Genomic DNA, 12,594 nt, shown 5'->3' with positions numbered 1-12,594 from the left:
ACATGTCCGGCCTGGCAGCATCTTTAGGGAGCGGAATAGAGTTAATGTTTCCAGTCTGAAGTTGCCAGCCTGAAAGATGCATTCTGCCTCTGTTCACAGGTGCTGTGTCTGAATTGCTGAATGTTTCCAGTATTTTGTGTTTTTATTCTATTATCAACGCCAGAGAATCATTTGTAACCACTTCTCCTGCTCCTGAACTGTTACTCGTGGTCTTCCCCCAAGGATTTATCCTTGGCCCCTCTCCTATTTCTCATCCACATGCTGCTTTTAGTAAATCCAAATGTGACAGGAACTATAAAATAAATGGCAGAACCATCAGGGACATAGACACACGGAGAGATCGGGGAGGACAGAGGTGGAAAAGGTGGTGAAGAAAGCAGATGGCATGCTTGGCTTCATCGGACGGGGCATCGAGTATAAAAGTTGCCAAATTATGTTACAGCTGTATGAAACATTGGTTAGGCCACATTTGGAAACTGTGTCCAATTCTGGTCACCACGTGGAGGCTTTGGAGAGTGTGCAGAAAAGGTTTACCAGGATGTTGCCTGGTATGGAGAGTAGTCACTATGAGGCGAGATTGAATAAACTGGGATTGATCTCCCTGGAAAGATGGAGACTGAGGGGCGACCTGATAAAAGGTTATAAAATTATGAGGGGTATGGATAGGATGAACAGTTGGAAGCTTTTCCCAGGGCAGAAATGACAATTACAAGGGGCACAAGTTCAAGGTAAGGGGGGAAAGGTTCAGTGGAGATGTGTGGGGGAATTTTTTTTACAGGGGGTGGTGGGGACCAGGAATGCGCTGCCAAGTGAGGTGGTTGAGGCAGATACATTAGTGACATTTAAGACATTTAGATAGACACATGAACAGGCGGGGAATAGAGGTGTTTGGCTTAGATAGGACAACGTGACCCATGTAGATTTGGTGGGCCGAAGGGCCTGTTCCTGTGCTGTATTGTTCTTTGTTCTTGTTCTTTGCTTCTTGGTGATTTCATCAGAAGCTGCTGAACATCGATTCCTGTTCGGCCCATCGAGCCTTCACCGACAACAATCCCACCCAGGCCCCATCCCCATGACCCCACATATTTACCCTGCTAATCCCCATGACACAAGGGGCAATTTATCATGACCAATCCACTTAACCTGGACTGTGGGAGGAAACCGGAGCACCCAGAGGAAACCCAAGCAGACACGGGCAGAATGTGCAAACTCCATAAGGTCACCCAAGACTGGAATTGAACTCTGTGCTCCGTGAACCACTGTGCCGCCTTAACCTCACCACCTCCTCTGCTGTTGCTAAATTATCAGACTGTGTATCTAATATCCAGTGTTAGATGAGTAGAAAGTTTCTCCAACTAAATGTTGGGAATACTGAAATTTCTGTAAACTGTTTCCTTGCTCATGACTTCACCTTCTCTATTGCCAGAGATTAAGATTAAACCATTCTGTTCACAAGCTTGGTGTTATATTTGACCCTGAGATGAGGGCCTGAGCTCCTTTTGCAGCATCACTCAGGCCATTTGTTTCCATAGCTGTAACATTGCCCCAAGGTGCTTTATGGAGCTTTATCAAAATTTGACACCAGGCCAAATAAGGGGATGTTCAGACACATCAGCAAGAAGCTTGCTTAAACAGATATGTTTTAAGGAGAATCGTAAGGAGAGATGAGGAGCGTAAAGTGCTTAGGGAGGCAATTCCAGAGCTTTGGAGAACTGAAAGAATGACTGCTATTGGTGAAGTAATTAAAATCTGGAATGCAATGGAGTCCAAATGTGGAGGAGAGCTGAGATCTTGGAGGGTTTTAGATTCCAGAGATTAGAGATTGGCAATGTCATAACCATGGAGGGATTTGAAAACTGGGATTAAAATTTTAACTTTGACTTTGAGAGCTATTTCAATATTGGTACCAAAACCTGATTGGAGGGTTCAAGCATGGAGCTCCAGGAAAAATGTAAACATCAAGATGTAAACATTGTAAACATTCAAGAACTTTGGAAAAGGAAGGGAGGTTTGAGATAGGGCGGTAGTTTGCAAGGATAGTGAGAACAAGGCGTTCTTTCTTTAAGGGGAAGTTGACAGATTTGAAGGAGGGAGAGACAGAACCTGAAGAAAGAGAACTTACAGCAATATCAGCCAACATGGGAGCACGGAGGAGAAGCTAAATGTCCAGCAGATGATGGGGTTAGGTCAAGGGCTTGTGTTTCATGGATAAGTGAGGTCATGAGGGAAGACAGGAGGGAGAAAGTTAACTGTGTGGGGGGAGGGGAGGGGAGGGAGGGGGGGAGGGGGGGAGAGGGGGAGGGAGGGAGGGGGGAGGGGAGGGGAGGGGGGGGAGGGGGAGGGGAGGGGGAGAGGGGGAGGGGAAAGAGGAGTGATCAGATTGTCTTAAAATTAGAGACAAATCCATGAGATTTGCTGTTTGTTATTGGAGGTGAGGACAGAGAAAGGGGAGGGGTTTAAGATGGTTTGTAGTGGGTGAATGAATCTGGGAGTTAACTTTTCATTCGAGATGTATTGCCCTCATAAAACAGAGGGTGATACCCTGCATTGAGTTTGTGTCTTCCATTGATGTTGCTGAGATGTAGTACAGCTGCCAGGAGATGATTGTGTGTCACTCGATCAGTTTAAACCAAAAGATAAAGGAACCTTTTTGGAAATGCTGTATTTGCTGGGGTTCACCGTACACCTGGCCAGGGTTCCTTCGGCTTCCTGTAGCTGGGCTGTTATAGGCTATAAGAAGTCAATATGCAATGAGACATTTCCGAGGGAACATAGAATCATAGAATCCCAACAGTGCAGAAGGAGGCCATTTGGCCATCAAGCCTGCAGCAACCACAATTCTACCCAGACCTTATCCCCTTAACTCCAGGAATTTACCCTGCTAATCTCTCTGACACTATGGGGCAATTTAGCATAGCCAATCAACCTGATCCGCACATCTTTGTGGACTGTGGAGGAAACTGGAGCAGCCAAAGGAAACTCACGCAGACACTGGGAGGATGTGCAGACTCCACACAGACAGTGACCTGAGGTCAGAATTGAACCCAGGTCCCTGGCTCAGTGAGGTAGCAGCACTTGCCACTGTGCCGCCAGATTAATGTGGACGCTGATGTGAATTTGTGGAAACTGGACCTGGTTAAGTAATTAGATCCACGTTCTGACTCTTGGGACAGGCTCTAAAGCAACCTCAGCCTCTCGTTCCCAGCCTAAAAGCAAACGGTAGCACGAGGTGAATTTTTGCTGGGACCTCAATGTTTGTTTCTCATTCTGGCTTGACCAATGTGACTGTTATTCCCAACATGCACTGTGGGACAGAAACATTGGCGTTGGATTTTGGCTGTTAACTTCCATTCAGTGAAAATAAACTTTCTTTGAGCTGTCATCAATCCCAGAATGGAATTCTGCAGCTTCTTGCTGCTGTGTGGGTGTCAGGTGAGTTCCACTTCAGGTTTGGTCAGGTTGCTCTGTAGCTTGGTCAGATAACTTACTGATTATTGCTGTGTTGCCAATATCATTCCCCAACCTATATTGCAAATGCACATTATCTGGTTACTACCATTTGCTGTTTTTGAAATCATGCTGTGCAAAATTCACTACCATGTGTTGGTGACCTACCTACTTAGGGCGGCACAGTAGCACAGTGGTTAGCACTGTTGCTTCACAGCTCCAGGGTCCTGGGTTCGATTCCCGGCTCGGGTCACTGTCTGTGTGGAGTTTGCACGTTCTCCTCATGTCTGCATGGGTTTCCTCCGGGTGTTCCTCCCACAGTCCAAAGATGTGCGGGTTAGGTTGATTGGCCATGCTAAAATTGCCCCTTTAGTGTCCAGGGATGCGTAGGTCGGAGGGATTAGTGGGGATAATATGTAGGGATATGGGGGTAGGGCCTGGGTGGGATTGTGTTCGGTGCAGACTCGATGGGCCGAAGGGCCTCTTTCTGCACTGTAGGGCTCTATGTTTTCAATTTTACAGTGTCTAAATTACAAAAGCATGTTGTTAGCAGTGAAATGTTTGGAATGCTCTGGTGGTTTAAAAAGCACCATACAAATACCAACCCTTCATTTGTGTCAGTTTTGTCAGTCTGATTTATACCAAGCCTCTGGCCTCTCCATTTTCTGAGACTGAATCGTGGTGTGCTGTGTAAATGCAGTTCTTTGCAAATGATGACATGTGCCATGTATCGGCAGTCCCTTACAGATAATAATCTGTGCCGTGTGTACACATTCCCTCACAGATAATAATCTGTGCCGTGTGTACACATTCCCTCACAGATAATAATCTGTGCCGTGTGTACACATTCCCTTACAGATAATAATCTGTGCCGTGTGTACACATTCCCTTACAGATAATAATCTGTGCCGTGTGTACACATTCCCTTACAGATAATAATCTGTGCCGTGTGTACACATTCCCTCACAGATAATAATCTGCGCTGTGTGTACACAGTCTCTCACGGATGATGACATGTGCCATGTGTACGCAGTCCCTCAGTTCTAAGTTGTTTTTGTCTTTGAATCATAGTGTTTACAATACAGAAAGAAGGCTATTTGGGGAGTTGTGGACATGCCAGCTCTCTAGCACATGCCCCCACCTTTTCCCCACCCCCTCCAAATTACTTATTCCTCTAATTATGCGGTCTCATTTGATTGCTTCACTGGAATCTCCCAGGCAGTGCCTGCCAGATCCTAAGGCTGGAATTCTCTGTATTTACCTGTGGCGGGGATTCTCGAATCCAGCTGTCGCGAATGGAGTTTTGACTGAGTTCCAGATTCTCTGTTCTCACTGGCAGTTATGTGAACGAGATCAGAGAATTCTGGCCTAAATATTTGCTGTGTTTTTAAATCAAAGTTTCTCCTCTGGTTGCTGTTGTTTCTTTTGCCATTCATCATAAATCAGCATCCTGGAGTTTCCAATCTTGCCGCTAATGTGAACACTTCCCTGTATTGAATTTCATCTGCCTCTTATCTGCCCATCCACCACCCTATGTCCTCTTAAGATTTATCACCATTGTCCTCATAACTCTCAATACTTCAAGTTTTAGACCAGGTGAAGATTTTGAAATTGTGCTAAGCATCCAGGTCTGTATCATTAATCTAGATCAGGAAAACAGGATCCTAACACCAAACTCTGAGAAGCCCCCCTGTATCCCTTCCCACTGTCTGAAAAGCAGCCACACACTCTCCTTCCTGTCACTCAGCCAACTCTGTATCCAAGCTGGCACTGTCTTTTTTTGTCAGTGTTCTCACTTTGCAGAACGTCTGCTCACTTTATTAAACACTTTTTGCAAGTCCACGTGCACAATATCAACACTCTCTGTTACCAGATCAAAAAATTCAAGCAAGTTAGTTGAAAATAATTTGCACTCAACAAATCTGTGTTGCATTTCCTTAATTAATACACATTTGTCCAGCTGACTGTTAATGTTGTCCCAAATTATTGTTTCTAAAATTCCCCATTAACGAGGTTAAACAGATGGGCCCGTATTTGCTGGGGTTATGTTTGATGAGGGGGTTGGCCTGTGAAGAGAGACTAAATAGACTGGATCTGTACTCGGAGTTTAGAAGGATGAGGGGGGGATCTTATAGAGACGTATAAGATAATGAAGGGGATGGATAGGGTAGAGGTAGAGAGATTCTTCCCGCTCAGAAAGGATAGCAGGACTAGAGGGCACAGCCTCAAGATAAGGCGAGGTGCGGGGGGGCAGTTTAGATCAGAGTTGAGGAGGAACTTCTTCACTCAAAGGGTGGTGAATCTCTAGAATTCTCTGCCCGTTGAAGTGGTGGAGGCTACCTTGCTAAATATATTTAAGTCACGGGTAGATAGGTTTTTGACAGACAAGGGTATTAAGGGTTATGGGGAGAAAGCAGGAAAGTGGAACTGATCCACTTCTGATCAGCCATGATCTTATTGAATGGCGGGGCAGGCTCGAAGGGCTAGATGGCCTACTCCTGCTCCTATTTCTTATGTTCTTATGTTGCACTGCCTTTTAAAGATTGTTGCAACATTTGTGATTCTCTGACTCCCCTCCTGGTCTGTCTGTCTGTCACATGTAAGCTTACATTAACACTGCAATGAAGTTACTGTGAAAATCCCCTATTCGCCACACTCCAGCACCTGTTCTGGTACACTGAGGGAGAATTTAGCATGGTCAATGCACCCTAACCAACATGTCTTTCGGACTGTGGAAGGAAACCGAGACACCCAGAGGAAACCCACGCAGACACGGGAGAACATGCACATTCTGCACAGGCAGTGACCCAAGCCACGAATCAAACCCGGATCCCTGGTTCCATGAGGCAGCAGTGCTAACCATGGTGCTGCCTGTTTCCACTCTCACTTCCCTCAGTATCCTGGGATTGACTCCTGATGATGTGTCAGACTTCAGTACAAAATACCTCCTTCAATTTTCAATCCACCCAATGTCCCAACTACTTCCTCTTTCACAAGACTTTGGCAACATCTTCTTCCTTAGTAAAAACGGATGCTAAGTACTCATTTAGTAGCTCAACCATGCCGTCCTTTCCAATTCAGCTCCTGAATGATTTCAATCCTTTCTCTGGCAACAGTTTGAGATTGTCAGTCTGTCCTCAACCTTGCTGACACATTTGATCATGAATATGTTTCTAACCTTGTGCTCACACCATTTCTAAAATTGCTTATTTTCAAAACACCTGTCTCAGTTTATCAGCTGTTAAACCTTTGTTCATGCCCTTGTTACTTGGTTATTTGGCTGGTCTCCTATATTCTTCCCTACGTAAACTCGAGGGTATGCAGAGTTCTGCTGTCTGCATTAGCTGACCTGTATTGACCCCCAGTCAAGCAATGCCTCGATTTTAAAATTCTCATCCCCATTTTCAGATCTGTCCAGGGTCTCGGCGCTGACTATCTCTGTAACCTCCTCCAGTCCTATAACCCTCTGAGACATTGGCCCCCCTTCTAACACTGGCCACTCAGCATCCTTGATCCTAATTGCTCCACCATTGGTGGCTGCATTCTAAATTGCTGTATTGCACCTCTCTCCCTCTCTCCCTCTCTCCCTCTCTCCCTCTCTCCCTCCTGAAAAGACATTCCTTAAAAACTACCTCTTTGCCTAAGCTTTTGGTCACCTGACTAAATATTTCCTAATGCTGCTCAGTGTCACATTTTGTTTTAGACTGCTCCTGGAAAGCACCTTGGGACATTTTGTTACGTTAAAGGCACTGTATAAATATGTTATCAAATATTTTAGGATATACTCTCTTTGTTTTGGCAGTGTACAAGTCTCCCGAATATGAGGCTTTAGGCTTTGATCTGACTGTGGAACGCTTGGTCTCCATTGGATATCCTCAGGAACTGTGCAATTTTGTCTATGATCCTGTTTTTCCAACAAGGTAGGAGTGTGTTGGCATGGTGGGGGTTGTGGGAGGTGGGGAGAATGACATTTATTCTGTTGGGTTTGTAAACAAGAGCATATCTCAATGAAGAAAAAGCCTGTGTATTCTGGTGTGTTCAGTTTACTCACCGGTTAAAGAAAATGTGTCATCCATAGTTGTGTGATGGAGATTGTGCTGGAGAGGCTGAAATTATTGCCGATGACTAAATCAACACTTTAATTTACAGTGTTTTTCATCGATACTTTGAAATCTTTTCGAAGGCATGAATGGCAGTTTGAGTATCTGCTGAGCAGGGACAGGTGAAGTTGGGTGATACTACAGAGGTGGAAATAGACAATCCTCTGTCAGCACAGATAGAGTGTCAGCAGCTTAGCATGTGGTCACATTTGACACCAAGGTTGCGAACGAGTCTGACTTAATCTCAGACTGTTTCTACAAAGAAGGATGGAGTTGGTAGCTGGGGAACAGAGTTTGCAACGGGGATTGAAAGCAATGGCTCAGTTTTCCCAGTATTTAAATGGAGGGGGGGGATTTCTGTTCATCCAATACTGATTTTTGGATAAGCAATCTGGCAATTTAGCAGTAGTAGAGGACTCAATAGAGATGCTGCTGAGATGGGACAGGGTATCACCAGGGTATGTGAGATCTTATCAGACGTATGTGAGATGAGTACCTGTGAGAAGTGTTTTGTTTTTAAATCGTGTTCTCTGCAACTACAACAGCTTTGGTTTTTATCATTATTGTCAGGCTGTCTGGTTAGAAGTCCTTTTATTGCTGCTTCAGTGGTTTAAATGGGGCTTAGTTTGTTTTTACTCTGGGCCTCAGATACTTTCTGGGATTTGTTTTATGAGCCTATGTTGTTAGGGGGAAGACTGGTGGGCAGGTTGTGTGTTTTGGTTAATTTTTTTTCTTTATAGTGAATTCAAGGTTTCACTTTCAATTTGGTTGCTGGCTGCAGTTTTAGTTTAGAAGGGAGTGGAAATCAGACTGAAAAGCAGCGTTTTTCTCCCTCTCTTTCTGTTATTGGGAATTCTGCTGGTGAGCTGGAAGCAAGACTTCCTGGATTGGAAAATCTGTTGGTGGGTTGCTAATTAGTAGCTAGAGCCTCAGTCTCTCTCCCCAGTGTTTTGGGAAGCTGTTCTGATTTCAAGCTGCTCTGGGTGTATATCCAGAGGGCTGCTAGAAATCACGAGGCTGGCAAGTCAGAGTTTCAATTCTCCAACCAAAGGGCTAAGTTCCAGCAACACGTGAGCATTTTCTGTGCTAAACCTGTGCAAGGGTTTTATATCGGGAAGTTAGATTGGAACATTTCCTATATTCATTAATGTTTATACATTGTCATCGTTGTTTTTATCCTTGTTTGTAATTGGTAAAAATTATTATTTAATATTTTCTTTCGATACATGTTAACTGTATTCTTAAATCAACTTTGATAAAAGGCAAAGGGCGGCACGGTAGCTCAGTGGTTAGCACTGCTGCCTCACAGCTCCAGGGTCCTGGGTTCAACTCCCGGCCTGGTCACTGTCTGTGTGGAGTTTGCACATTCTCCTCGTGTCTGCATGAGTTTCCTCCGGGTGCTCCGGTTTCCTCCCACAGTCCAAAGATGTGTGGGTTAGGTTGATTGGCCATGCTAAAATTGCTCCTTAGTATCCCGGAATGTGTAGGTTAGAGGGATTAACAGGTAAAATATGTAGAGACATGGGGGTAGGGCCTGGGTGGGATTGTGGTCGGTGCAGACTCAATGGGCCGAAAGGCCTCTTTCTGCACTGTTGGGTTCTATGATTCTATGAAGAGCACTCGAGTGGGCCATTTGAATCATACCTGAAGTGAAACATCTCATGTTTACCCTAACCAAATTCAAAATGTAAAACTTATGATCCAGGTAGACTTCATAAAACATTTTGTAGTTTCTGACCTGAGTTTTAATGTGTTTGTAAACTGCTAAGGTTCAGAATGTCAATGGGAAATTAGAGGGTGCCAAGAATAGATTCAGAAGGGACAGCAGAGTAAATGGAGAGAAGCCATTGCAAGCCAAACCCTGCCTGTAATTAGGTAAGGACTTTACCAGATTTAATTCAGTTTTCCAGTTGAATATGGTTAGATCTGAACTCTCTTGCTAAACCAACTGCATATTCTTCATTTGGATAACGTTAATATTTAAGGGACAACAAGCTGATGCTCTTAAAGGGGTAGGCACCTGATTTAAACATAGAACATAGAACATTACAGCGCAGAACAGGCCCTTCGGCCCACGATGTTGCGCCGACCAGTTAAAAAAAAACAACAACAATGACCCACTAACCTAAACCAATCCCTTTTCGTCCATAAACCTGTCCACAGACCTCTTAAACGCCCCCAAACTAGGCGCATTTACAATTGCAGCAGGCAGGGCATTCCAATCCCTCACCACCCTCTGGGTAAAGAACCTACCCCTGACATCTGTCCTATAACTACCCCCCCTTAGTTTAAAGCCATGCCCCCTCGTGCTAGATTTTTCCATCAGAGGAAAAAGGCTATCACTATCCACCCTATCTAAACCTCTAATCATCTTATATGCTTCAATAAGATCCCCTCTTAGCCGCCTTCTTTCTGGCGAAAACAACCCCAAATCCCTCAGCCTCTCCTCATAGGATCGCCCCTCCATACCAGGCAACATCCTGGTAAACCTCCTCTGCACCCTCTCCAAAGCCTCCACATCCTTCCTGTAATGTGGGGACCAGAACTGCACACAATACTCCAAGTGTGGCCGCACCAGAGTTGTGTACAGTTGCAACATAACGCTACGACTCCTAAATTCAATCCCCCTACCAATAAACGCCAAGACACTGTATGCCTTCTTAACAACCTTATCTACTTGATTCCCAACTTTCAGGGATCTATGTACACATACACCTAGATCCCTCTGCTCCTCCACACTATTCAAAGTCTTCCCGTTAGCCCTATACTCAATACATCTGTTATTCCTACCAAAGTGAATTACCTCACATTTCTCTGCATTAAACTCCATCCGCCACCTCTCGGCCCAGCTCTGCAACCTGTCTAAGTCTTCCTGCAAACTATGACACCCTTCCTCACTATCTACCACACCTCCGACTTTGGTGTCATCAGCAAATTTACTGATCCACCCAACTATACCCTCATCCAGATCATTAATAAAAATCACAAACAGCAGTGGCCCCAACACAGATCCCTGAGGCACACCACTTGTAACCGAACTCCATGATGAATATTTACCGTCAACCACCACCCTCTGTCTCCTATCCGCTAGCCAATTCCTAATCCAGTTCCCTAGATCACCCCCAATCCCATACATCTGCATTTTGTGCAGAAGCCTACCATGGTGAACCTTATCAAACGCCTTACTAAAATCCATATACACCACGTCCACTGCCTTACCCCCATCCACCTCTTTGGTCACTTTCTCAAAAAACTCAATAAGGTTAGTAAGGCACGACCTACCCGCCACAAAACCATGCTGACTATCTCCAATCAACTCATTACTCTCCAAATAACTATAAATCCTATCCCTAATAATTTTTTCCAAAACCTTGCCCACAACAGAAGTGAGACTCACCGGTCTATAATTCCCGGGTAAGTCTCTGTTCCCCTTCTTAAACAATGGGACAACATTCGCTAACCTCCAATCATCTGATACTATACCAGAGGCCAACGACGACCTGAAGATCAGAGCCAGAGGCTCTGCAATCACTTCTCTTGCCTCCCAGAGAATCCTGGGGTAAATACCATCCGGACCAGGGGACTTATCTATTTTCAGACCCTCCAGAATATCCAGCACATCCTCCTTATCAACTGTAACACTGTCAATTCTACTCCCCTGCAACCCAGTGTCCTCCTCAGCTATATCCATGTCCCCCTGCGTGAACACCGAAGAGAAATATTGGTTCAATGCTTCACCAATCTCCTCCGGTTCCACACATAACTTCCCTCTGCCGTCTATAACTGGCCCTAACCTTGCCCTAACCAACCTTCTGTTCTTGACATACCTATAGAACGCCTTAGGATTCTCCTTAACCCTATCAGCCAAAGTCAGAGATTTAGGAACGAAACCACCTCTAAGTTATGGGAAATTGGTACAATTGTTGACACCGTTCACTCTATCTAAACTTAAACAGGGTGTTGAATAAGTAACGAGGCAGGATAAGGACTCATTTTTCCTTGGATGATTGGTTGTACCACAGAATACATACATTGCAGAAAGAGGCCATTTGGCCCATCAAGTCTGCTCCAAGCTGCCGATAGAGCATGCCACTCAGGTCACCTCCCCCCGCCTCCTCCCCCCCCCACCCCGCTCCCCCAAACCCCCTCCACAAATCCTGTGTGTTTCCCTTGGCTAATCCACCTAACCCCCACATTGGACGGTGGGAGGAAACCGGACCACCCAGAGAAAACCCACACAGACATGGGGAGAATGTTCAAACTCCACGTAGACGGTGACCCGAGGCTGGAATTGAACCTGAGTCCCTGACGCTGTGAGACAGCAGTGTGAACCACTGTGCCACTGTGCTGTGGTTGGGTTACTTTGTAAAGATAGTGTTTCTTTGACTGATTTCCATGTGTATTGGAAGTACTTTTTTTATCCTCTTAATTGCGCAGGGGTCTGATATTTGACACATTATATGGGAACTTGCTGAAGGTTGATGCATATGGGAACATCCTGGTCTGTGCCCATGGATTCAACTTCATGAAGGGGTAGGTACTAAATCTCTGCTGATTTCCTCTGTGCTCCTGTGTGGGTTTGACTGATCCAACACATCTTAAGGTTATCATTAAATGGTGTAATTGTGTTTTTATGTTAATATTGAAATCAGATTTTGAATAACCTTAAGTTAACTGATTTTACTTGGAATAGCGCTCTATATTGTGCATGGTTTAAGTATTCTGAAGGCCTGCTGACTTCATTTATAAGATTGCTTTCTCCAACATTTCCAGTGTATATTGAGGCTCTTGATTGACAGTTCAATCCTAAAGACCAGAAATGCCCCCAAGAAGCTGCCTTCTTGAACCACTGCAGTCCCTCAGGTGTAGATAGACCACAGTGCTGTTAGGAAGGGAGTTTGACCCAGCAACAGTGAAGGAATGACAGTATATTTCCAAGTCAGGACGGTGAGTAGCTTGGAGGGGAACTTGTAGATGCTGATCCCATGCATGAGCTGCCCTTCTAGATGGTCGAATTCATGGGTTTGGAAGGTGCTGTTAAAGAAGC

General features: G+C 45.0%; 1 protein-coding gene across 2 annotated transcripts in view; it reads left to right on the top strand.

Moving 5' to 3' along the window:
• Nucleotides 1-12,594, top strand: part of nt5c2a (5'-nucleotidase, cytosolic IIa) — a 140,893-nt gene that overhangs the window by 87,266 nt on the left and 41,033 nt on the right. For both annotated transcript variants that reach the window (XM_080206010.1, XM_080206011.1), the window contains 2 exons: nucleotides 7,250-7,367; nucleotides 11,985-12,080. In XM_080206010.1, the coding sequence (XP_080062136.1) occupies nucleotides 7,250-7,367; nucleotides 11,985-12,080 (214 nt within the window). The remainder of the gene's footprint in view (nucleotides 1-7,249; nucleotides 7,368-11,984; nucleotides 12,081-12,594) is intronic.

This window comes from Carcharhinus amblyrhynchos, chromosome 17, assembly GCF_965287045.1.
Source record: "Carcharhinus amblyrhynchos chromosome 17, sCarAmb.v2.hapA, whole genome shotgun sequence".
Lineage (NCBI taxonomy): Eukaryota > Metazoa > Chordata > Chondrichthyes > Carcharhiniformes > Carcharhinidae > Carcharhinus > Carcharhinus amblyrhynchos.
This window is presented reverse-complemented; position numbering and strand designations above follow the sequence as displayed.